This window comes from Nelumbo nucifera, chromosome 3 (assembly GCF_055504915.1).
Source record: "Nelumbo nucifera cultivar China Antique chromosome 3, China Antique-T2T, whole genome shotgun sequence".
Lineage (NCBI taxonomy): Eukaryota > Viridiplantae > Streptophyta > Magnoliopsida > Proteales > Nelumbonaceae > Nelumbo > Nelumbo nucifera.
This window is the reverse complement of record NC_142651.1, coordinates 35620197-35647913: the sequence shown is the minus strand read 5'-3', so window position 1 is coordinate 35647913 and position 27717 is coordinate 35620197. Positions and strand designations below refer to the sequence as shown.

The following is a 27717-nucleotide window of genomic DNA, read 5'->3' as shown; positions in this document are numbered from 1 at the left end:
GTTGCACTTCAGACTTCACTCACTCCTCTACAATGGCATTGTCGACTGGGACATCCTTCTCTCAAGGCACTCAAGATACTAGTTCCGTCTTTGAGTCATTTGTCAGTGTTACAGTGTGAGTCGTGTCAGTTTGGGAAACATCGTTGTGTTTCCTTCAGCCCTAGAGTTGAAAGTCGTATGTTGAGTCCTTTTGCTTTGGTTCATTCAGATGTTTGGGGCCCGATCAAAATAGAGTCTTATAATGGTTACAAGTATTTTGTCACTTTTATTGATGATTGTTCAAGAATGACATGGATTTATTTAATGAAAGAAAGGAGTGAATTATTTTCCATTTTTCAAAAATTCCATGCTGAAATACGTACACAATTTGGTGTTCCAATCAAAGTTCTTTGTTCAGATAATGGTCGTGAATATTTTCTGACTTCCTTTCAACAGTATTTAGAACAGCATGGCATCATTCATCAAACTTCATGTGCATCCACTCCTCAACAAAATGGGGTGGCTGAACGGAAGAACCGTCATCTCCTTGAAACGGCTCGGTCTATTCTTCATCATATGAGTGTTCCTAAACGGTTTTGGAGTGATGCTGTACTTACTGCGTGTTTCCTCATTAATTGGATGCCCTCCTTTATTCTTCATGGTCGGTCTCCCTTCTCTATCTTGTTCCCCACCTTGTCTCCCTTTCCATTAACACCTCGTATCTTTGGCTGTGTGTGCTTTGTTCACAATCTGAGTCCTGCAATAGACAAGTTGGATGCACGCTCCATTAAGTGTGTCTTTCTTGGCTACTCTCGGACTAAAAAAGGGTACAAGTGTTACAATCCCATTACTCGGAAGTGCTATGTCTGTCCTGATGTCACATTTTTTGAGTTTGTTCCCTTCTTCTTAGGAACTGAAGCATCTTCGTCTCCACCTTTACTTCCTCTTCCTCTTCCGGTCAGTGATCCCGTTCTGGGTGTTCCTGTTGGAGTTGACTCGTCACCTCATCCAGTGCAGATCCCTACTAAACGACCACCAATTCAACAAGTGTATACACGTCGAACGACACCGGCCCCTCTTCCAGCTTCTACCTTGTCCGCAAATCCTATCGTTGCTCCTGTTGCTGAACCCTCAGGACTTGATTTACCCATTGCCTTACGGAAAGGTAAACGTAGTTCTACTCTCCATCCGATTTCCAATTTTGTTTCAGTATCTCGCCTTTCCGCCTCACATTGCTAGTTTGTTTCACTATTGTCATCTATTTCCATACCTAACAATGTCCAAGAGGCTCTTAGTTCACCTGGGTGGAGGCAGGCAATGGAGGAGGAACTCTCTGCTCTTCAGCATACTCACACGTGGGAGCTCACTACTCTTCCTCCTGGTAAGCATGTTGTGGGTTGTAAATGGGTGTATACTGTTAAATACTTGCCAGATGGTAGTGTGGAGCGTCTGAAAGCCAGACTTGTTGCTAAAGGTTATTCACAGTTGTATGGAGGGGACTATATGGAGACCTTCTCTCCAGTGGCTAAGATTAGCTCTGTCCGTGTGTTAATTTCCCTGGCAGTTATGTATGATTGGCCCCTATTTAAACTTGACATAAAAAATGCCTTCTTTCATGGTGACCTTATAGAGGAGGTATATATGGAGCAACAACCTGGGTTTCTTGCTCAGGGGGAGGCTGGTAAGGTGTGCAGACTGAAAAAGGCAATTTATGGGTTGAAACAATTGCCTCGTGCTTGGTTCGGGAAGTTTAGTGAAGTGGTGAAGAATTTTGGAATGAAACAATGCCAGGTTGATCACTCAGTGTTCAGCTATGACTCAGAAGCTGGAAGGATTTTATTAGTGGTCTATGTGGATGATATTGTCATAACTGGCAGTGACAAATTAGGGATCGACAAACTAAAGGTCTTTCTGCAAAATCATTTTCAAACAAAAAACCTTGGGACATTGAAGTATTTCTTGGGTATAGAAGTTGCTAGATCAAGACAAGGTGTAAGCCTGTGCCAAAGAAAATATGTTCTTGATCTATTGGACGAAACAGGACTGTTAGGTGCAAAACCGGTTGAGACTCCTATGGAACCAAATGTTAAGTTGAGAAGTGATACAGGGGAAATATTTGATGATCTTGGAATGTATAGACGACTAGTGGGGAAGCTGAACTATTTGACTATCACGAGACCAGACATCTCCTTTGCAGTCAGTGTGGTGAGCCAATTTATGCAGAACCCTCGTTTATCTCACTGGGATGCAGTTCTTAGAATTGTAAGATATCTGAAGGGAGCTCCGGGCCATGGGCTATTGTATAAACCAGGAGTAAAACTTGAAGTAGTTGGGTACACGGATGCAGATTGGGCAGACTCTGTGTCTGATAGAAGATCTACTACAGGTTACTGCACATTTATTGGAGGAAATCTTGTGACGTGGAAGAGTAAAAAGTAGACAGTTGTGGCTATAAGCAGTGCTGAAGCCGAGTACAGAGCCATGGCACACACTACATGTGAATTAGTGTGGTTGAGGAATCTCCTACAAGAAATCGGGTTCCACATGGATAAACCTATGAAGTTGTATTGTGACAATCAAGTTGCGCTCCATATCTCATCCAACCCTGTTTTTCATGAGAGAACAAAGCCCATAGAGATTGATTGCCACTTTGTGAGGGAGAAGGTTCTTACTGGAGAGATAAGCACAGAACATGTAGGCTCAGGTGATCAGTGGGCAGATTTGTTTACAAAAGCCTTAAGCTCAGGGAGAGTGAACTATATATGTAACAAGCTGGGATTATATGACATATATTCTCCAGCTTGAGGGGGAGTGTTAGAGTTAGCCGAATAAGGGTAGATTAGTCAACTCACCTTGGTTAAGTTATGAGCTAATGTGGCAGTCTTATTAGAGATTCTCTGTCCCATACTTAAGTAGGGGCAGTTTAGTCCTTGTACATTTAATTAGAGCCTAATCACTATTAAGAGGTCGACTGATAGGGTTTAGCCATCAGGTTCGACAGTTCTTTCATCTTCTTCTTCTCCTTCTCTTTCTTCTTCTCCTTACTGGTTCGGACTACTGTAGAAACAGTAGAAACAGGCTCTTTCCCATTGGTTGCTCATAACTTTCCTTTTGAGTTATCCTTTCCCAAGAATACCATTTTAGTGTAAGTGTCAGCCAGATTTGAATACACCAATCCCTCACTTCCACATAGCCTTTCTTCTTCAACCTTCTCATCCTCCTTCCTTCTCCCCTCACTCCACAAGGCAACTTCAATGGCTGTAACCAGCCAGGCTACATAGAACACTCCATCAACCATCAGTTTTACTGAATGAGGGATATCTTCTAGATGCACATTACTCAAGCAAATTGCAGCTGAATGGAGGTCTTCCACAAAGGAACCTTCCAGTCTTGCCTTACACAGAGCAGCTATTAGAACCAAACACCTCTGAGGTCCAAAGATGAAACAGCAGACCCAATATCCGAACTATTACTTTGTCCCTTGCATGCAGATCCTTAGAGTTTGAATGAGGGGTCTATTTTGTGATAGATACAGAAGCTGAGTGCAATTTACAACACAAATCATATAGTTGTAACTCCTCTCCAACTACCTCAAGCAAGGCCTTACAAGACTCAAAGGGGTTAAGATGATAGTACAGTTCAAGCTTAACTTCTTTAATAACTCTTCTGCAACTGTCCTCCAGTTTTTCGGAGGTACTGTAGAAGTTACTATAAACTTTTTCTCCCACTCATTCTTGAGCTCATTGCATACTATTCTGCAATCTTTTGCTGCTTTACCCAGAATTTGTACACTTACAACCTCTTTCTGGAACTCTTGTTTCCTAGCTCCACCAACTCCATTCACTACCTGTAACTGTTCTTCCTTCTCAGAGCTGCTACCTTCTCCAAATCCCTCTCGGGCAAAGAAGTCCTTCAAAACAGTTGACACTTCTTTCCATCCAATCCCCAACTTTCCTTCAGGGAAACAAACCATTTGTTTTTTCCTTCCCCAAAAAACTCCAACAAAGCCACAAACCTTCCTCTAGAGTTTTTCCTCCTCTCTGCTACAAATCTCCTACCATTAACCTCATTTGATTTTTTGCACTCTAACTTTCCACTCACCTGAACTGCTTTCTCCAAGAATGTCCAAAACCAAACTACAGCTTCTTTCCGACCAGTAGTACCATAGCCTTGTTTAGTTCTCTGATTTTCAGAGCTTTCTTCCCTTTCACCCTAAAGCTTTCAAAAAGAAACTGCTTAGCCTCAACCTTCAAGGTCCTTCTCCAGCTTGTTGCCATGATAAAATCTCCTCCCTCCAATCCTCCCCTAGCCATCTCTAGGATTGCTATCACCCCAAGACAATTTTTCTCTCCCTCTCCAAATCTCCATTGGTTTCTCTTCTTTTTCTCCTTCAACATACTTTCTTCAATATCTATATTTGGTTTGTTTTGCATTGCTTTTCCCTGATTAGGCAAGTCAAGTTGGTATCAAAGCCCTTCTAGTTTTTCTAGGATGAAACTCATGCAATACTAGAATCAGCAAACTGCATAAGGATTTGAAGAGGATAATTGTTGCTATCTTCATCACCTGATTTTTAGAAGATTTTGGAGACTTGTTGTGGTTCGTTTGGTGCCTAAGAAGCAGTCTTAGAGATTCAACCCAAATTGAAGAGAACCAAAGAGCAAGATCATTTTGATTGGAGGCTTAGAAGGGTATTTGGTTGTAGTGCTTGGACCTATATCAACCCCTGCACTTTTTGTTAGATAGTAATGTTATAGTGTGAGGAGTATTTCGGTTACATGTTCTAGTAATCTGTGGCTAAAATACTTCAGTCATTGCAATTAGTTTTTAAACTCATACAAATAGTAATTCTAGGGGTGTGCGATGTAGTTGAGATTCTCTCCTCTTCTCTAACGGTCTAACCTTCTCTATTTTCTTCATTCTATTCCATTACAAACATACTACTGCAACATTACAACTTGGTATTAGAGCAAAGATCACTGTTCCTGAGGAACTATTGACATCGTTGTTCATATAGCTAATGCTAGCAGGTGTATGGATGCCTTGTAAGATCAAGAGGTAACCCTAGATTCCGGTAGAGAATGATTTTAAGGTTATTTTGGTGAACATCTTGAGAATGGTTGGTGCAGTTCTGGATTTTTTTATTGATCTTATACAAGAAAATTGGAGAAAAATCAGATCTAATTGCAGTTTTAATTCTCTTTCATGCCTGGGTGTTAGTGGAGGGATAACTTACCCTTGATCCATACGATATTTAGGCACATCCTAGAAGTGGTTTCAGATTTCTGGATGAGGATTGAATTTTTTGAGAAATTTTCCTCAAATCTGTTTTGCTACCAAGCATGAATTTTCTTCTATTGGACTGTTCTGCTGCCATGTATATGTGTAAATTCCCAACTGAGAGTTGGGGACTGCTCTGCATTGCTTGGTTGCATTCTTGCTCCTCTTCAAAGATGTTTTAAGTGTTTGCTATTGCCTTGAGATTGCCACCAGCATTGTTTATGGATTGTTAACGTTGAGCAAGGCATGCGTGTTGGGTCCATGTGTTGTTGCTGTGAGATCAGATTGTCCTTGGTAGTTTTCTATTGGTTTTGTACGATGGCTTCTTTGTTTGATTTCAAAGGCATTGTGAGTAGATATGGGGGAACTAGTGAAAGTTCAAATAACCAAATAATTACAGTAAAGCTGGATGAAAACAACTTGAGTGATCATAATCAGCAAAAACTGTCAATTGGTGACCTAGGCAAGTTAGACCACAAGTTGACTATCCAGCTTATGCAAGATAGGAGCAGGAAAACTTGTTGGTGATGTCATGTCTTGTATGCTTGAAGCAACCCCACATAACCAGAAATTATATGTTCTTGTCCACAGCCAAAATCATTTGGGACAGAGTTACTACTACATTCTTAGACAAAGACAGTACATAGATTTATCAGTTAAGAAGGGTGGCTGCAATATGCAACAGATCAGTGGAGATGCACTTTTCTTCATTACAAGCTATCTAGGAAGAATTTGATCACTTGGAGGCCTTGGAGTGGAGAGAATTCCATGGTGCTGAACAATATAAAAAAAAATTGTTGAGCAAAATAGATTGTTTTTACTACTTGGCAAGGCTGAATGCTGAATTTGATTTCACTAAGCCTTACATTCTAAGTTCCTCTCCCTATAGCAGGTTATTCATTGGTACAAGGGGAAGAAAGTAGGAGGACAGAAATGATACAGACACCTGCAGGGGAGGTTTCAACATTGATATCTACTAAACATTAGAAGGGAATGGAAAGACAGCTAGTGGGAAGTCAGAACTAATGAGTGATTTTTGTAAGAAGCCCAAACACACTAGAGAAGATACATGGTTTTAAAAGGTGTCAGAGGTGTACACCTCTTGCCTTTAGCTTTGTAATGAGTGGGACGGGTTCATAACACTATTTTGATCCATAAAAAACTGCTGTTAGATATGAATCTTTCAGAGGTAACATTGAACATTTGGTGTAACATAACAAGGGGGGAATTAGGGGATTGGCTGAACAATGTGGGAGATTGTTGACTGGAGAATATAACCCTATGAGTAGCCAAGCCCATTGAACATCTAAACTCTTTGAAATCTGAACATCCTAACTGTAAGTTCACTCCTCCTTCATCAAGGGTGGCAAGACTGTACTGATCAAAAAAAAAAAAGGGTGGCAAGACTGTGTTATATAATGCAGCATGAGTTGGTATTACTCCAATGGTTCAATGAAGAAATTGATTATAGGTTTTTTCTGTCCCTTAAACTATCAGTTCTAGAATTCATCTTCATGTGGATATCCATGACAGAAGACAAAACACCAATAGAAGTCTTCATTTTCACCCCCTATTCCCTTTTGTTCTTTATCAGAAAAAGCCTCTCTATTATGAGATAGTAGGCATGGTCATGAAACGGGATAATTATTGAATAGATGACAAGAGTCTTTATGAGAGATTTTAGATTGGAAAACCAAGAAAAACTTTCAGAATGGGGAAATGCATAGGAGTTATAAGTTTAGTCTCTTCACTTCTACAAACTGTTTATTTTTAATCAATGAATAACAAAAGAAAGAGAAGAATTCCGCAGTAGCCAATTAATCTCTTGTATGCAGGTCAAATAGCTTGCTCTCGTGAATGCTAAGCTTTCCACCAATCTTGTGAATGGTATTTCAGCTGTTACCTAGTGACAATGCATCTTTCTTTTGTTATTTATATGTTAAATAATTCCTGATAAGGTGTTATGAATGTGGCTCTTTCATAAATTAAAAAAAAAAAATAACATGTAAATAGATGAAATTGAGAAAATAGAGAGATCCACTTATTGTTAATGTGGGCCATCCCCTGTTTTATCTCTGGGTGGAGATACAAGAATAACTAAATTCTTGTCCTGTATCATAAGACTTGCCAATCACCAAATTGAGCTAAAACTGAACTTCAAGGTGTCTTCTGAATGTCCTATATAACGAGTTGAAAGCTGAAGTGCTGTAGCTGAAGCAGTAGAAGAGAGGAGAAGACCAAGAGATGCTGTGAATGTTGAACTGAACTAACCCAGTCGACAGTACTATTATTTATATTAAAGTACAGTACAATGTTACATGAAATGACTGGGATGCCCCTGATTAGTGATGGGAGGACACCCAGACAACTTAAAAACACTAAACAGACTTAGGCCCATTAACACAGGCCCAGTACATAACAACTTAAAACTCAAATACAGGCTAATAAGAACTCTTATCAGCTGAACCATCAATACATACAAAACCTTCAACCTAACACGAGTGAAGTGCTAAATTTGATCAGAGTTTTAAAACATTCAAATGAAAACATAAAACTAGTTCTGAAACCCATTTTTATATGAATGACAGTTGGGATCTTTTTTGTTTTCAAATTAGCTGATGAAAAAATAATTTACTCAAACTATGAACACAAGATGAATGTATTCTAGTAAACTTATTATGGTTATAATGGATTTATTTGCCGAGTTGCTTTGTTTTTCAAGCTGCTTTGCCATAGCTCTTCTTATCAAAAAGTTCACTAGTCTTATCCCTTTGCTTTACATAGCTGTGATTCAGATTTGAATATATAAATATAACTGTTAGAAAAAGATGAGAAAATAGTTAAGGCAATTGGGTCTGAACCTGCACAATTTGTGCATGCCCACAACACTAGTCTTCAGGTCCTAGGTGCAATCCAAGCTCACTAAATGAGAAATAGAATATGAAATGAAAGAACTAGAGAGAGTGTGCATGTTAAAAACCTTTTGTATGATGATTAAATCAATCCTCGTATTATTTCAAGCATGTTTTCTATCAATTTTTGTTTACACAACTTATTATTAAAGTTGCAACTTTATACATTTTAGTTGGTTGATAGGCAGACATCAAAGGATGCATTCCTTGGAAAAATAGTTTAGAGAAACCTTGGTTTCAAAAACAGTAGCAGTTATGCATCCCATTTAGGCAAGCAATGAACGTCCCAAGCAACGTCCTATCTATTCTTTTTAATTGAATCAAGGAATTTTAGCTCTCATTCATTAGTCTCTGCTTAGAATACCCAAAAATAAACTGCTTAGGATTAGGAGTAAAGTTACAGCTTAACCTCTTCCATAGAAATGAGATGATTAAGCCCTAATAAAAATATTTATACAAGATAAGTAAATTTCACTACATATTTAAGTGAAGGGCACATCCTACCCTAGAAGAGATAAAATATTCTTTTGTATCATTGAACTTTTTTTAGTTCAACTTTCAAGGAGAATAGGAAATAAGAACAATTTTTTTTTCTAAAGTCTCAATTTATATCGTGAAGAACTTTTCACATTAGGCTCTATATTTTGCAATTCTGCTATTGAGTTGCCACATGTTTACTTGGGTACATTCATTTTTTAGACCCTTCCCTTTAGTTTCTATTGGAAATCATGCATATCTTGCTTAAATATTTAATATGTATAATTTATATATCGAACAATACAAATCATATATTTTGAATTTTATATTGTGAAATGTGATTAAATATTTAATACTGTTGGAAGATTTCGGTAATTATGTATTATATTATGTGCTATTTTAGGTAGTTGAGAGATTTGTGAGTTGTACAAATATTTTTAGAAATCAGTTTTATTTTTTCCTTTATTTAGGGAGATTTGTTACCTAGTTTGTATCCTAGAGAGAGCTATAAATTTTGATGTACAGAAGCATAAAAAATCATCCCATTCTTATTGTCTTTAGTTTCTATTGGAAATCATGCATATCTTGCTTAAATATTTAATATGTATAATTTATATATCGAACAATACAAATCACATATTTTGAATTTTATATTGTGAAATGTGATTAAATATTTAATACTGTTGGAAGATTTCGGTAATTATGTATTATATTATGTGCTATTTTAGGTAGTTGAGAGATTTGTGAGTTGTACAAATATTTTTAGAAATCAATTTTATTTTTTCCTTTATTTAGGGAGATTTGTTACCTAGTTTGTATCCTAGAGAGAGCTATAAATTTTGATGTACAGAAGCATAAAAATTCATCCCATTCTTATTATCTTTTTGTCTCTTCTTTATGGTATCAGAGCAGAAAAGACCTAGGGTTTGTTTCTGCGTTTTTGTCCCTAAAAAATGTCCGAAGTCACGTCCAGTTCTTAGCCTCCTCAGCCTTCTCAGCCTGAGCCCCAGATTGTCCGGAATCTGCCTGAAAATCACCCTATTCAGATCACTACAATCCGACTAAATGGTGACAACTTTCTCTGGTGGTCACAATCTATTCGCATGTATCTCAGAGGGAGAGGGAAAATTGGCTATATCACAGGAGACACAAAGAAGCCTGATGTGAAGGATCCAGCCTATGCTGTTTGGGATGCTGAAAATTCCATGGTGATGACGTGGTTGGTTAACTCCATGACTGAAGATAGGGGCAAATTATCTCTGCTATTCTACAGCCAAGGAATTATGGGACAATGTCTCACAGATGTACTCTGATTTAGGGAATCAATCCCAAGTGTACGAGTTAACTCTACAACTCGGAGATATTTTCCAAGGTGAGAACTCTGTGACTAAGTATTTTAATTCTCTTAAGAGAATTTGGTAGGACCTGGACTTATTCAACGATTACGAGTGGAAGTCACCCGATGACTGCAATTATTACAAGAAGATGGTGAATGTTGGCCGAGTCTTCAAGTTTCTTGCAAGTTTAAACGTTGAATTCGATGAGGTTCGTGGCCGAATTATTGGAAGAAACCCTTTGCCCCCAATCGGTGAGGTATTTGCAGAAGTACGTAGAGAAGAAAGCCGGAGACAAGTGATGCTTGGAAAGAAGGCTGCAGGTACAACCGGACCTGTGGAAGGGTCAGCCCTGATTATTTTCGAGGCCCAATTCAGTCGAAGGTCATCCCAAAATCAGCGGGTTGGAGACAAGAATAACCTGCGCTGTGATTATTGTGGGAAACCTCGCCATACCCGAGAGAATTGCTACAAACTGCAAGTGAGACCATCCAATGGCAGGGCGAACAAACCTGGTGAACAGAATATGCCTACAGCAAACGAGGCTGAATCATCTCCATTCAGTAAAGAGCAAATAGATCACCTTCTTAAACTACTAAAATCCTATTCGTCACCTAATACTCCTGTCGGGTCTATGGCACAAACAGGTAGCAATTCTTTGGCACTCTCAATTCTAGGAAAATCCGGTCCTTGGATCATAGATTCAGGGGCCTCCGATCATATGACAAGCTGCTCTAATTTATTTAGTTCCTATTATCCTTGTTCTGGTATTGAAAAAGTGAGAATAGCTGATGTTAGTCTTTTATCTATTGCAGGCAAAGGAAACATTAAAATTTCAGAAAAAATTACTCTGAAATCTGTTTTACATGTTCCAAAACTTGCCTGCAATCTTCTTTTATCAGCAAATTGTCTAAAGATACTAACTGCTCCATTCTTTTTCTTCCTTCCACTTGTGTTTTTCAGGACCAGAACTCGAGGAAGACGATTGGAACTGCTAGAGAGATAAATGGACTCTACTACTTTGATGAAACCACTATTGGTAATAAAAAAGTTCATGGTTTAAGTAGTACGAGTTCAATCTCTGTCTGTGATCAAGTTATATTATGGCATAGAAGATTAGGGCATCCTAGTTTTCCATATCTCAAACATTTGTTTCCTAAACTGTTTAAAGGAATTGATTGGTCAAAACTTCACTGTGAGGCTTGTCATTTGGCTAAAGATCATCGTGTTTTATTTCCAATAAAACCTTATTTTGCTTCAAAACCATTTTATTTGTTACATAGTGATGTTTGGGGCCCATCTAAGGTTAACACACTTTCTGGAAAAAAATGGTTTGTGACTTTTATTGATGACCATACAAATATGTTGGGTTTACTTGTTGGAAAGGAAATCAGAGGTTGAACAAAGATTTAAAGAATTTTTCCTAATGATTGAAAATCAATTTCAAACCAAAATTGGTATTCTAAGATCAGATAATGGGACTGAATACTTTAACAAATACTTAGGAGCATTTCTGACCGAAAAAGGTATTATCCATAAATCAACTTGTCGTGACACACCACAACAGAATGGGATTGCTGAATGAAAAAATAGGCACCTCCTTGAGGTAGCTAGAGCCATCATGTTTTCTATGAATGTACCTAAATATCTCTGGGGAAATGCTCTCCTAACTGCATGTTACCTGATAAATAGAATGCTATCTCGAGTTTTAAAATATGAAACTCCTTTACAGAATCTGAAAAAATTGTTTTCCCACATCTTGAATAACCACGGATCTTCCTTTAAAAGTGTTTGGTTGTGTCTATTATGTGTATATACTAAATGTTTTTCGATCAAAACTGGATCCAAAAGCTGAAAAATGTGTGTTTCTTGGTTATGCATCTAATAAAAAAGGGTACAAATGCTTTAATCCAGTTACAAAGAAATTTTTTGAGAGTATGGATGTACACTTTGTGGAGGACCAACCTTTCTTTCAAAAAAATTCTCTTCAGGGGGAGAACACAAGTAAGGAAGATAATTTTTGGGAAACTTTACCTATTCTAGAAGAATTTATACCTTTGATTAATTCTGATAAGCAAGTTTTGGAAACAATTGTTGAAAGAATGGAACCTAGTGATAGTACTCTTATCTAAATTTGCCAGATACTACGTTATCAGAGATAGGGGGAGAAGTACTTCAAATGGTTCACAATCCTCATCCTAAGCTTCAATTTTATACCAAGAAGAGGTTTCACAAAAGTACTACTGTTCCAGTTGTTCCTACAACTCAGAGTAATCCTTCTTCTACTCCTATTCCGTCTTTGCCTAATCTGTCCTCTTCAGATCTTGACATTCCAATTGCATTAAGAAAAGGTACCCGAGATTGCACAAAACATCCTATTGCAAAATAGTTGTCATATGAGAAATTATCACATACTCATAAAGCATTTGTGTCTAGGATTTCTAATCTGTATGTGCCAAGAACTGTTCAGGAAGCATTAGATGATCCGAAGTGGAGGTGAGTTGTGATGGAAGAGATGAATGCTCTTAGGAAAAGTAATACGCGGAGTATTACTGATCTACCCCATGACAAGAAGACAGTCGGGTGCAAATGGGTGTTTATAGTGAAGTGCAAGGCTGGCGGAAGTGTGGAGAGATACAAAGCAAGACTCGTAGCGAAAGGATTTACCCAAACTCATGGTATAGACTACCAAGAGACTTTTGCTCTCGTTGCTAAAATTAACTCTATCAGAATACTTCTTTCTCTTGCAGTTAATTTTAACTGGCCACTTTGTCAGTTCGATGTCAAGAATGCCTTCTTGAATGGAGACCTAAAGGAAGAAGTATATATGGACCTACCACTAGGATTTGAAGAAAGTCTTGGAAGAGGCAAAGTTTGCAGGTTAAAAAAATCCCTATATGGGCTAAAGCAACACCAAGAGCACGGCTTCTCACAAAGTCAAGCTGATCATACTTTATTTTTCAAGCACTCCATCGAAGGTAAAATAGCTATTTTAATAGTGTATGTAGACGATATTATCATGATTGGAGATGATTTATTTGAAATCAACAAGTTGAAGAATAAGCTTGAGGCTGAATTTGACATTAAAGACCTGGGAAAACTTAAATATTTTCTCGGAATGGAGTTTGCAAGGTCCAAGGAAGGAACCTTTATCAACCAACGCAAATACATTCTTGATTTGCTCAAGGAGACAGGGATGACAGGTTGTAAAGCCGCAGAAACTCCAATGGACCCAAATATGAAGTTAAAAGTAGCAACAGCAAATGAGGTGGTTGATCGAGAACGTTATCAAAGATTAGTTGGAAGACTAATCTATTTGTCACACACAAGACCTGACATAGCCTTTGCAGTAAGTGTAGTAAGTCAGTTTATACATTCACCTGGACCTACTCACTTTGAAGCTATGTTCAGGATTTTGAGATACCTAAAAGGAACTCCGGGGAAAGGACTCTTGTTCAAAAATAGGGGTCATCTCCAAGTCGAAGCCTACACAGATGCAGATTGGGCAGGTAATATAAATGATAGAAGATCTACTTCAGGTTACTGCACTTTGGTAGGAGGGAATTTGGTCACCTGGAAGAGCAAAAAACAGAGTGTTGTAGCAAGGAGTAGTGCAGAGGCAGGATTCCGCTCTGTTGCACATGGCTTTTGTGAAGTGTTATGGATCAAAAGGCTCCTAGAAGAGTTGAAGGTTCCTACACCAACACCTATTAAAGTCTATTGTGATAACAAGGCAGCTATTTCCATAGCTCATAATCCAGTTCTACATGACAGAACAAAGCATGTAGAAGTGGATAAACATTTCATCAAGGAGAAGATAGACAGTGGTGTGATATGCATGTCCTACATACCCACCACGAGCCAAGTAGCAGACATTCTCACCAAAGGGCTTCCTAGGGCACAGTATGAGAACTTAGTTAGCAAGCTTGCCATGAGTGATATATTCATGCCAGCTTGAGGGGGAGTGTTGGAAGATTTTGGTAATTATGTATTATATTATGTGCTATTTTAGGTAGTTGAGAGATTTGCGAGCTGTACAAATATTTTTAGAAATCAGTTTTATTTTTTCCTTTATTTAGGGAGATTTGTTACCTAGTTTGTATCCTAGAGAGAGCTATAAATTTTGATGTACAGAAGCATAAAAAATCATCCCATTCTTATTATCTTTCTCTCTTTTTTAAATACATATTTTTTATACTAGTTATTTTGATTATAGTGTTGCTTATATATGTTTAGAAAACAATTATTGTTAAATTAAATACATATTTGTTGCTTTCTGCAGTACAAGGAATCCAGATTGCAAACCAGCTTAGTATGGTAAATCAATAGTAGGAGATTCTAATGTGGTGGTGGGATGGTTGCAAAATCCAAACTGTCTTATGGTGCTATACATATGAAATCAAGAAATTCAAATGGTATACAAGGTGTATGAATGTACAAATACAGTGAGTTAGGAGATCAGAAAATACTATGGCTGATTTTCTAGCCAAACAAGGGACAAATAGGGATGTGTCGTACTAGGCTTAGTTGTAATCTGTTTATTAATTTGTTCTATTTATTTTTGATCTGGGGAAGGTTGCAACTCACGCCTCTCCAAGGGATGCTTGTACTGGTTTTAAGCTCTTGATATTAATAAATTAATCATCAAAAAGAAAAATGTTGGAAGCAAAATCCCCACCTGAAGATAGATAGATTTAAATCTAGTAAGGAAATGTAAATGTAACTACAAACCCCAGCAATAGTCATACACTTGCCTGTTCCCAATCATCATCTAGAACCTCAGAGATGACAGAGTTGAGTTCATTCCCAATCATCAACATCTAGAACCTCAGAGATGATGGAGTTGAGGAGTTTACTTGCACACCTTGAGAGTAGTTGAATTCCTACCCCTACTAGTCCTAGTGCTCCTTCTAGTGCATTTGCTAAACCAGGTGCAGTACTTGCCCTACATGCCTCCACCTTTGTTCCTAGTCCTTGGACTGTTGACTCAAGTGTTAGACAGTTATGCCTTTTATCTCTAATCAGATTGATGTACCTTTTTGACATTTTTTGTAAATGAATAAAATACATAATTGATTCATGTCATTGTGGTGTGTTTCTGTGTAATACCCTTAAACTGGACACTTATGAGACTCGTGTTAGTTTAGAATCTTCACAGCCGTTGGATAGACTTGGGGAGATTTATCCTGCCAAGGCTGACACTGATGTGCCGCCAAGTTGGTTGGGGTGGCTTGTCTTAGCTGCCAGGGTGGGACTTGAGGTACATGCAGTGTGGGTTTTCTTGAAACCCTGAACCGGACCAAAATTCCAGTATAGCCCTGGACCTTGGAGATAGATGGGCAAAATTGGAGTGTTACTCCTGACCCCTAGACTCGATTATGATACTGCACTAGGTGTAGGATTGGGCTGTCTTTGATATGCCAATTAGTGAGATCCTTAGAGGGGGTCAAAACCTGGGCATGTTGGGACAATCCGAGAATTCATCTGAGTGGGTGATCATAGTGACAAGATCAGCCCCTTTGTTGGACAAAGTGAATGATCGGGGATGCACTCTCTGATGGAAACCTAAACTGCCGGCAGTTGATTTCAACCGTTGAAATTTGCTTTGCAAAATATATTTATATAAAGATATACATATATATATATATTATGGTTTCAAAATGTTTGCAAAAGGTTTTAATTCCCGGGATCCATGTGAGTAGAGAGTGTAGCACTGTACCTTGCAGCCGAGGGAGATGTCCTCTCTTGTCGGGCAGTGTTTGATCATTATGGGCTGAGAGGTTAAGTGTAAGACCATTGAGGGTAATACCTGATGGGCTAATCTTGCATCTGCCCACAGTCCTTGGGTTTTCATGAGGTGGTTGAAACCAAGGACCATTTAGTGTAAATGTTGGGCCCGTTAAGAGCCCATGGTGATAGACTCAGGGGTTCACTGTCTCCTACAGTGAATTCGGCCAGGCCTTGTAACAAAGGCTGGGCTGAATCCATGTGGCTGATGTGTAGATCAATGTTTGGGTCCCACGCCATACAAGGATAGCCAACTGGGCAGTAGGTTAAGTGGTTAAGTGAGCACATAGACTTAATGGGCCTAAAGCCCATTCGAACTGGCTTAATAAGATTAATTAAATAAGGGGCGGTTCTGGGATTTGGATCAGGAAACTCCTAATTTAATTAGGAAGGCTGATCTTTATCTGCAGATAAGATAAGGGATTATCCTTATCTTTTAAAGAGAGTCCAAATCCAAATATAAGATTTGAATTAGGAAACTCCTAATTGGATTAGGAGAGCCTCTCTTTAAGGCTATAAATAGGAGAGCAGGGCGGACCTCCTAATACATCGCATAGTCTGCTGAATTGAGAGAGAAGACAATATACAGTTCGACTGCTCCTATCTTCTGCTCTTGTTCTTTCCTGCTCTTGCCACCCTATCCAGTTCGATCTCCACCAGTAAGAGTGATCAAGAACGGTTCTTGATATTGCCTTTTGCTAGAAGAGGCAATTTGAAGTTGTGCTCACCAGCCTTCCATCATATTATTGTTGAAGAATTCGGTTCTTGCTGAAGAACTGTCCTGCTGATTCTGCTTCACCTCACACCATGTCATCTTCGGTGGAAGCAGTCTTTGGTTTTCTCCTTGGGCGTGAACACCTTCATTGGGAGTTACTGTTAATCCGTATCAGGTATATCCCTCTCCTACCTTTTTGGTTTCAGATCTGGTCTGGTTTGTTTCAAGATTGATCCTTGAAAATGAAGTTTTCTAAAATAGGGAATGTGATTCCCACATGGGAGAGAGAAATTTTTGAAATTTCGCCCAACCTTCCTGTAGGGTTCGGCCATCCATATGATTGGTATATCCTCCCATTTCATGTCCTATAGACTTTGTTCAGGGAAGAATAAGGTTAACATAGCTGATTAATCTCATAATCCCATAAATGGCGTGGATTAAGTCAAGCTAGGTAAATGACCTATCTATATGTTTTGTACACCATGTACCTCAGTTTCATGCTAACCTAACATCTATCAGTTCTATTACTTAAACTCATAACTATTGTGTAACTTTTTTCCCCTTCTCAGTGCATTTTTCAGGACTTGAGCATGGAAAAGATGATTGGAGTGACATTAATGGAGTCTATTTTGTAGATCAAGCACTAAAGCAAGTTGTGGCATATCCGTTTGAGTCCTATTGTGTTAGTGATGATAGCCATTTGAGTCAAATAAAATTATAGCATCATCATCTTGGCCATATTCCTTTCAGTTCTTTAAGACTTTTGTTTCCATGTATGTCTTAATCCATGTTCAGTCCTGGTCTACAGTGTGAAGCTTGTCACTTATCAAAGCATTGTAAAATAACGTATTTTTCCAAGTAATAAAAGGAGTAAAATTTATTGTCATTTGGCATTATGGAATGTTGGGGCCGTATTCTGTTACGTGTATAAGTGGATAGAAGTATTTCATTCTTTATGTTGATGATTACTCAAGATACACTTGGTTATATCCGATGAAGAGTAGGGAAGAAGTCCCAAAATTTGTGAGAACTTTCTTTAATGTGGTTGCAACACAATTTGACAAGATCAAAACCATAAGATCAGATAATATAAGGGACTACTTTGAGAAATCCTTACAGGTTGAATAGCATGGAGTGATTCATCAAAGATCCTGCCTACACACTCCACACTAGAAAGGAGTTGCTTGTTGAAAGGAAGAACTGACACATTGTGGAGGTGGCTAGAAGTTTCTTGTTTTAGATGCATGTTCCTACTAGATTTTGGGATTATGTTGTTCATACTGCCACCTAACTTATTAACAGGTTGCCATTTTGAGTTTTCTATTTGCAATCTCCCACATCAGCTATTGTGTCCTGATAAAGACTGGTTCCATCTCCCTCTTAGAGTCTTTCGGTGTCTGCTTCATCCATGATGTCAGTCTTGCTCAGTTAAAGTTTGATCATTAATCTATTTGCTGCATCTTTTTGGGCATTCAACTGTTTAAGATTGATGATGTTGATCCTTATTCAGGAAGAACATTGTAGAAATATTTAGTGTGCTTATTTCTGACTTTGTTACTTAAGGAGGGTATAGTTGCAATTTTTCATTCATTTAGATGATAAAATATATAAGTTAGGGTGGGCCAACCACTAAGGCGACCAACCCTATTTGACCACTTTCTATTTTCTCCTCACTCTATTATTTACAATATCTTACCATATTCGTCTATTATTTTTATTGTCTAAGATGGTAACAGAGCATGTTAGTGGCCTATTGATCTCTTTATGAGCTTGGGTTCAATGTTTCTTCCATAGTTGTGAAAGCACCTAGGTTTCTAGGCAACAATGGGGTGCCTACTGCCTAGGCAATGCCTAGCAATAATAATTTGATAAAATTAAAAAAAAAAACTAAGCTTTTCCTAGTTCTTTAGTTTTATATACAATTCAGCATGCATATTAATTCGAAAAATAGATATTTTCTTTATTAATAACATTAAATTTCCTCTTAAAACATGGCAAATCAACATATCTAGGACAGTAGTGTTTCAATTATATTAATTTCAATAATTTAAAAAATGATACTAATATAATAAGTGTTTAATAAAGCAATTTCATATCAAATTAGAAACTAAAGAAGGTTGTAATTTTATATGATAAAATTTAAGACAGGGAGTAAGTAAAAGGGAAAAAGAACAAGGGTGGAGCTCTTGTTTTATTTACTGTAAGAGAGAGAGAGAGAGAGTAGAAAAAAAAAAAAGAAACTACTTTAGTTTCTTTCCAAATCACATCAAGGAATCAGTAATTTTTTTCTTTTACTTTTTGGCAATGGATATCACATTGACAAAAACATATTGCAGGCCTAGAATTTAACAATGGATATCATATTGAATGCAGCTAAATGGTAGATCAGAAATCAAGTAGTCAACCCCATATAGTTGGAATATGGATTTCATGAGTAAAGTTGAATATCCAAACTATATCACATGGCTTCTCTTGACTTCTGCCAAGTATGTACCCATTTCTGGCTTTATCCTTCAATATTTTCCAAAAATATCACATATTAATACATAACAAATTACAAGTCAACTTAATTTCATGATTATAAAGTCAATGAGAGTTATTTCTGATGCATTATAAGAGAGTCTATAAGACACTTACATGTAGTAGCATCACTTCCTGCTGCAGATGACACAACACCAAGGCTTATAATTGATTCAATTAAACCACCATATATGATGCAGTTCAAGACATCCCACTTGTGAATTCTTCTGGTTTCATGTGATCTTTGTTCACAAATAGAGATTTCAGTTTCATGAGGCAAAACATTCCTCATTGATTCTGGAACAATGTTCTCCATGACATAAGAAGGTGACCCTGCATCATGATTGTAAAGCATGACATTACAGAGACACTAAACAGCAAGACAGTGCTGAAAAAAATAAGGAAAGAAAGAGGGAGAGAAGAAAAGAGAGAAGAGGAAAAACCACCGAACTGTCTTTAAGAGAGATTAGAATGTCTTAATCTCCTCTTAGCAGTTGGCCCAGCCATATATTAAATCTAGATAAAGTATAGAATTACAAGTATGCCCTTAATTATAAAAACAATGGATTGGAATATCCTTATTCTAAGACAAAATTACTTAACTACCCTACCACCCATGTACACCCAAAGTAATGCTCTTTCAACACTCCCCTCAAGCTGATGCATATATATCATACAGGCACAGCTTGTTAGTGATAAAGTCAATACAAGGATGACGTAGGACCTTGGTCCATAAATCAGCTAATGATTTCCTATCTTCACAAATGGTGTGTTAATATCACCACTTTGAATCTTCTCTCTAACAAAGTGGTAGTCTACCTCAATATGCTTTGTCCTCTCATGGAAAACTAGATTTGATGCAATTTGAATGGCAACTTGATTATCACAGTGTAAGTGCATAGGAGTCTTCACTGGAATCCGAATTTTTGAAAAGACTCTTAAGCCACACTAATTCTCCAATTACATGACTCATGACTCTATACTCAGCTTTTGCACTAGATTTAGCCACAACATTCTGTTTCTTCCTCTTCTAGGAAATAAGATTGCTACCTAAAAACATACATATCTTATTGTTGACCTCCTATCTGTTGGTGGTCCAGCCCAATCAGCACCTGTAAATCCAAACACAGTCAAATGGCCATAATCTCTATAAATAATTCCCATACCTGGTGATCCCTTAAGATTCCTTATGATTTTGTACACGGATTTAAGGTGTGGAACACATGGAGAACTTATAAATTGACTTAGCTCATAAACTTACAACCCCCATTGCAAAATAGATATGTGGATGAGTAATAATCAAGTAATTCAGCTTCTCTACAAGTCTCTTACATTGTTTGGGATCATCTACTAACTCCCCCTAACCTAAAACAAGTTTAGCATTAGGGTCCATAGGTGTAGCAATCAGTTTACATCCCATCATACCCTCATCATCAAGTAGGTCAAACGTATACTTACGTTGTGGCTGACCTCATAACTTCTATGCCAAGGAAATATCTCAGTTTGCCAAGTTCTTTAGCGTGAAACCTCTCTTGTAGATAGTGCTTCAATTCACTTATGCTTTATGAATAACTCCCTGTGATAACAATGTCATCTACATAAACAACAAGGATAATGATACCACCATTAGATACTAAACATATAATAGCTAGATTAACATCTATGTAAGCCAAATTCTACAACCACTTCACTTAACTTGGCAAACTAAGCACGTAGAGACTTTTTTAGACCATGCAATGCCTTCTTTAACCTACAAACCAAATCCCAATACTCCCCTTGAGCAACAAACCTAGGTGTTTGCTCCATGTATGCTTCTTCCATAAAGTCACCATGTAGGAAAGCATTCTTAACATCTAACTGATATAAGGGCCAATGATTAGTTGTAGCTCAGAGATAACAACACAGACAGAGGTGATCTTAGCAACCGGAGATTAGTTGTGACAACCAAGCAGCAAAACATATTGTCTCTAATCTAGTGTTTCATGAAAAGACTAAACACATTGAAGTTGATTGCCATTTTGTGAGAGAGAAAGTAACAAGTAGAGATGTTGTTACTCCCTATGTTAAATATGAAAACCAAGTAGCTGATATTTTTACTAAAGTTTGGGTCGCTCAAGGATGGATTATATTTGTAACAAGCCAGAACTTTGTGATATATATGCTCCAGCTTGAGGGGGCATATTAGAACTGTTAGAATTAGTTGACAGGGGCATTCTTGTCTTTTTCTTGTTATTTTCCCCTCTTATATCTATTGTAACTTATCTAGGGGCATTGTTGTTATTTTAGCAATCAGTAAAATGTTAATACAAGATGGATCGACAGTAAGGAGAGTTGAGTTCGATTTCTCCTTGCTTATCTTCCCTCTTTTCTTCTCTTTCTCTTCTCTATCTCTCCCTACCTTCTTCCTTTACTTCTTTTTCTCTTTTTTCTTTCACTTTATTTCTCTTTATTGAAGTTAGAACACCATCAAAAGTAAATACATGGATATTAAACACATTACTACCAGTCCAAAAAAAGCCAAGTTGCAGACCTACCAAACCATATTACCTCTACTTTTCAAATCCTTCAACAGGTTTCAACACCAACAAATTTGAAACAAAATACAATAATCATTTTTTTTGGATCAATAACAGAGATTTCATTAAATTATTGAGGAGTGAAAATACATAGAAGGGGAGCTAAAATATCTTAACTCCCCACAACTGCCACTAAAACACCCAAAATACAAAAGCAATTACAACTAAGCCCAAAAAACAGAACTCCTACTCACCCCTTGTCTAGCTAAGCCATCTGCAAAAGAATTTGCACTTAACTTTATTTGTGCGCATCGAACTTCCATGTCCTTGCTCAACCATTTGTATTTCCCCTTTTCATTCCTGTAGCTCCATAGTCTTGAGTTGTCTTCATTTAACCAGTTCACTACAGTATCAGAGTCTCCTACGATCAGCTTGTTTATGTGCAAATCCTTATCCCTTTGAACCCCTTCTCAGCCCTCAATGAGTCTTCTATTCCAATTGGGCCAGAAAACATGGCTACCACATTCCCTTTTTCCTCCCTCATGACTCCCCCTATTTCAGGAGGCCTTGGATTGCCCATTCTGCTGCCATCAAAATTCAGTTTGGTAAAGCCAAGAGGTGGGGGGGAGGGGTCCAGTAAGAGCTTGAAACCTTCCTGTCTGAGGCTGAATCTGCAATTTCCTTCCAATTCCTAATCAGATCATCTACTGAAATTTCTGCAAACAGATCCAAGGTTTTCAGCCAATGAATTACCCTTACATTTTTTTTTATCAGCAAATAAGACTTTTATTAAGATCAGAAATATATTGAATTACATGAGTTTGGTTTCAGCATTGCAATGACCTAAGCTACAAACACATACAAACAGTTACAGTTCTGCCCAGAACAAGGTAGATCTATTTGCCCCCTGTTTTGCTAGGGTATCCGCCAAACCATTTGCTGTCCTTTTTACCCAACCAAAATGAGAGTTGAACCTCCTTGCAAGTATGTCAATTTCCCTATAGACAAATTTGAGCTTCCAAGGTGCTGATGTGATTTGTTTAGCCCAAGAAATGACCAGTAGTGAGTCTCCAATTTCTAAATCTGTTGCTCCAATCTGCTCAGCCAGCTTTAATCCTTGTAGGAGAGCCAGAGATTCAGCCTGATTGAGTCACCAATACCTATTGGTCCTGAGAAAAGTGCCACAACCTCTCCTTGATGATTTCTAAGCACACCCCCTATACCTGCCCTTCCCGGGTTGCCAAAGAAGCTCCCATCAGAGTTTAGTTTTTGTTTATTTAGTGCAGGTGGCTTCCACTCCACTCTCACAATTTCTTTGGGTACATCTGTTTGTGCCACTTCAGTCCAGTTCCTTAGAATGTTATTCGTGGAGAGGTTTTTGAATAGTTCCATTGTCATCACCCAATTTGCAGTTCTGATTTTTATGGCTTCAATGACTTCCTCCTTTGGATTTCTTTTTTCAAAGAAGATTCTTTGGTTTCTTTCCTTCCATATAGTCCATACCACAGCAATTCTTTCTGCTTTCCATAAGCACTTTCCTCTTTTCTTCTGTTGCCTTAGGAAAGAGGAGCTGAATAGACTTATTACATCTTGTGGGGAGCCCATCTGCATCCAAAGAGAGAACAAACAATTTCCCAAATACAAGAAACAAAAGAGCAGGATAAGAGTAAATGGGGTAGGGTTTCATCACAAGCCCTACAAAGGACACACACATGAGAGAGACATTTGTTTGGCCTTCTTTTCTATAGCACATCACAGGTGTTTACCTTCCCTAGGAATACTTCCCTGTTGGATTGAAGTCTTTGTATGTATGAGTATTCGGCTGATAAGAGTTCTTATTAGCCTATACTTAAGTTTAAGTTGTCCTGTACTGGGCCTTTGTTAATGGGCCTAATCCTGTTTAATGTTTTAAGTTGTCTGGGTGTCCCATCACTAATCAGGGGCATTCTAGTAACTTCCTGTATTATTGTACTACATCATAATATAAATAATAGTACTGTCGACTGAGTAGTGCAGTTCGACATTCCAGCATCTCTTTTTCTTCTTCTTCTCTTTTCTGCTACTTCGGCTACAGTAATTTAGCTTTCATGGTATTAGAGCATTAGCTTCTTCCTGGTTTCAGCCGGCACACACTCTCTTCTCTTGCTGTCTTTTCATCTTCTCCCTTCCTTTTCTGGGTTGCTGCAGTGAAGACCTAGGGGTGTAAGAGAGTAAAGCAAGTTCGAACCTAGGGTTTCTCTTGGTTGTAGGACTCAAGGGAAGTAAGACCCAGAAGTAGATGTCCTACTAGGTTATTTCCAGCAAATAATAGCTATTTGGCTACTAAGAGAGGTCTGTGTAGGACAGACCTAGTTGAGGACTGATTTCAGCAGTCCTAGCACTAGCCAAAAGGGGCTTAGCTACTTCTACAGTTGCAGCTTCGGTGCTCCAGCAAGACTCGCACAGACTTAGCTTCTTTCCCGAACTGTTGCAGCCTCGAACTGTTCACTTTCTACTGTTGCAGCCTCGAACTGTTCACTCGCTACTGTACCCGAACTGTTGCAGTTTTTGGTTCAGCCCAAGTGAAGTCTATCTAGTGTTCTACCAGCACTGTGAACACTTCTACCAGCATAGCAATGTGGCAAACAGCTCCAAGTTCAGGGTGGTTATCAGTCCGAAACCCCTCACCACTGCTGTGAGATTACCTAGGGAGCTGCCATCTCCAGATTGTTCAGCACTGTGAACCCTAGTTGAGGACTGATGTCAGCAGTCCTAGTATTGGCCGCAAGGAAGGGCACTCTCTTTACAGTTGCAGTACTCGAAATTCAAGTGGAGTCTGCATAGCACAATAGTTGAGAACCCTTAGCTTCAGGTCGGTTACCAGCCCAGAACTCCTTGCTTGCTGTTGTAACTGAACTGTTTCAGAACTGTGACAGTCTCGGCAAGTCTGAAACTGTGTCGAGTGCTGTCAGAACCTGCTGTGATCATTTCAGCTAATCAGATCTACTCCAGAACTGGTTCAGAACCTTCAGAACTGCTTCGGCTAGTCTTAATCAGTGTCACCTACACAGTGGCTGCAGTCAAGATGTCTTCAATACCCAGAGATGTTTCTTCTAGAGATAACAGGCCTGCGGCAAGTGGGAATTTTGTCACCAGCAACAATGATGACAACTCACAAAATACACCAACAGTGTCTTCTTCTCCTATGGGACAGGTTGCTGATTCCTCTGGAACTAGTACTTTGGGCTTCACTGCTAGTGAGGTTGAGGTCCTTAGCAGGGCATTAGCCCGTCTAAGAAATAATTCTTTTGCTTCTACATCTCTTGCTAGATCAGGTACAGCCTCTGCCTTCAGTGCCACTGGCTCTATTGACTCTACTTCTTGGGTTATTGATTCCGGTGCTACTGACCATATGACACATATGTCTTCCCTATTCTCTTCATATCATTTGTTGTCTGGTCAGGATAAGATGAGAGTTGCTGACGGGTCTTTCTCCACTATCTCTGGAAAGGGAATTGTTGACCTAAGCAAGGACCTCTCTCTTAAATCAGTTTTACATGTTCCCAGTCTTACTTCAAATCTTTTGTCTGTTTCAAAACTTACCAAAAATTTGAACTGTAGTATAACCTTTTTTCCTACTCATTGTGTCTTCCAGGACAGATTGACAAGGAGAACGATTGGGTGTGGTCATGAGTATGGAGGCCTCTACTACCTTGATGCAGACATCGGCTCAGTCTTACAAGCATCTGTTGCTAGTAATCCGAAAAGTGTGGAGTCAATAGCTAAGCTGCATCTTTGGCATGCTAGGCTAGGTCATGTGTCTTTCTCCTCATTAGAAATGTTGTTTCCCGAATTGTTTAAGGGCATTCCAAGTCAAAGTCTAACCTGTGAAGTATGTCAAATGTCAAAACAATGTAGAACTGTGTATCCAATTTCCAGCAATGAAATTTGTGCTCCTTTTGATTTGGTTCATTCTGATGTCTGGGGCCCTTCACCCATTGTTTCCTTTGATGGCTTCCGGTACTTTATCAGTTTTATTGACCACTACTCTCGTTGTATGTAGATCTACCTGTTAAAAGGACGGGATGAAGTACCACAGATAACCATGGCATTTTGCAAGATGATTGAAACACAGTTTAATAAGAAGATTAAGCAATTCAGGTCAGACAATGCTGCTGAATACTTTAAAAAATCCTTGAACTTATTCATGGAAGATGCTGGCATACTACATCAGTCATCCTGTGCTTATACTCCTCAGCAGAATGGGGTTGCTGAGCGCAAGAATAGACATCTATTGGAGACAGCTCGAGCCTTACTATTCCATTGTCATCACCCAATTTGCAGTTCTGATTTTTATGGCTTCAATGACTTCCTCCTTTAAATTTCTTTTTTCAAAGAAGATTCTTTGGCTTCTTTCCTTCCATATAGTCCATACCATAGCAGTTCTTTCTGCTTTCCATAAGCACTTTCCTCTTTTCTTCTGTTGCCTTAGGAAAGAGGAGCTGAATAGACTTATTACATCTTGTGGGGAGCCCATCTGCATCCAAAGAGAGAACAAACAATTTCCCAAATACAAGAAACAAAAGAGCAGGATAAGAGTAAATGGGGTAGGGTTTCATCACAAGCCCTACAAAGGACACACACATGAGAGAGACATTTGTTTGGCCTTCTTTTCTATAGCACATCACAGGTGTTTACCTTCCCTAGGAATACTTCCCTGTTGGATTGAAGTCTTTGTATGTATGAGTATTCGGCTGATAAGAGTTCTTATTAGCCTATACTTAAGTTTAAGTTGTCCTGTACTGGGCCTTTGTTAATGGGCCTAATCCTGTTTAATGTTTTAAGTTGTCTAGGTCCCATCACTAATCAGGGGCATTCTAGTAACTTCCTGTATCATTGTACTACATCATAATATAAATAATAGTACTGTCAACTGAGTAGTGCAGTTCGACATTCCAGCATCTCTTCTTCTTCTTCTTCTTCTTCTTCTTCTTCTTCTTCTTCTTCTTCTTCTCTTTTCTGCTACTTTGGCTACAGTAATTTAGCTTTCATTCCCAACAGAAGGCTTGTACTTTAGGAGGGATCAGTTTGCACCAGATTTCTCTCACCGGGAAATTCACCCCAAAAAATTCAGAATGAGTGAGTAGACTGAAGAAAGAGGCACAAGAGAATAAGCCGTCAGATTCTGCTATCAGCTGCATTTTGGTCTGAGTGAACCATCTCTAAAGTTGAGATCAAGAGCAATAAGGAAGCACATTCATTTTCCCTCAGACCCCTTTGGAAGCCAAAGTTCCAAGAGAGCCCCGAGTCTGAATACACGCCAACCCTAGCAACATATTTGTTTTTAAGTTTTGACAAGGAGTAGAGATCAGGGAATTTAACACTAAAGGGCACATCCCCTACCCACAGGTCTTCCCAGAATAACACTTTATTGCCACACCCAACACCAAAGCGGATAAAGTGAAGAAAGGTTGATAGTACCACAAAGATTGCCTTCCAGGGGGAGTTTGGAGCTGCATTGGGGGCTAGTTTTGCATCCCAGCCGTTTTCTGCTTCACCAAGAATGCTTTTAATTACACTTACATGAATCACTTCTATCTCTGCTTCCACAGTTCTCTCCTTTTCTGAGAAGATCCTTAAGTTTCTTTTAGTTGAGGTTTCTGGGACAGATTTATGCAGATTTAGTAGTTGTTTTTGTTTATTTATTGTTTAGATAGGAAATGGGGACCGCATCACTCTTGTTGGGTCCCTTTTCAATGGTTCTTTTGAGTTATATATGCAGTTTTATGTGTTAGCCGCCCTATAAGGGCATATTAGTCATTGTACCCTTTTTAAATTAAAAGTATAAATACTAGTGAGGAGGGCAGACAGAACTGATAGCTCTCTTTTTCTTTCTCAATTTCTTCTCTTCTCTTTCTCTTCTTCTTCTTCAAGAAATATCTCTTTTCTTTAAAGATTCCTTGATTCAGCAGTTTTCTACTTGGTATTAGAGCAAGACTAGGGTTTCTTGGAGTTCTTCCATGCAGTCCTAGATCAGCCGATTGCATGAGGAGATAAAGGACTGATCGATCTACTTCAGGCTGCCCGGTTCTTGGATTTTTTGGTGGGTTTCAATCATCAAGACGGTGATTTGTGTTTTGGCATCAAAATTAGGAAGAATTGGAGTGTGGGGAAGAGTCATAGTCAAGTTGGACTCTTCAATTTTGATCTAATCTTGG

At 38.5% G+C, this 27717-nt stretch overlaps 1 protein-coding gene across 8 annotated transcripts in view; it reads right to left on the bottom strand.

The window, feature by feature from the left end:
* Window positions 1-27717, bottom strand: part of LOC104592934 (membrane protein of ER body-like protein) — a 124131-nt gene that overhangs the window by 31825 nt on the left and 64589 nt on the right. For 7 of the 8 annotated variants that reach the window (XM_010252497.3, XM_088900752.1, XM_088900753.1 and 4 more), the window contains one exon: window positions 19122-19337. The exons of the other annotated variant lie outside the window; for it this stretch is intronic. In XM_010252497.3, the coding sequence (XP_010250799.1) occupies window positions 19122-19337 (216 nt within the window). The remainder of the gene's footprint in view (window positions 1-19121; window positions 19338-27717) is intronic. 8 annotated transcript variants of the gene reach the window in all.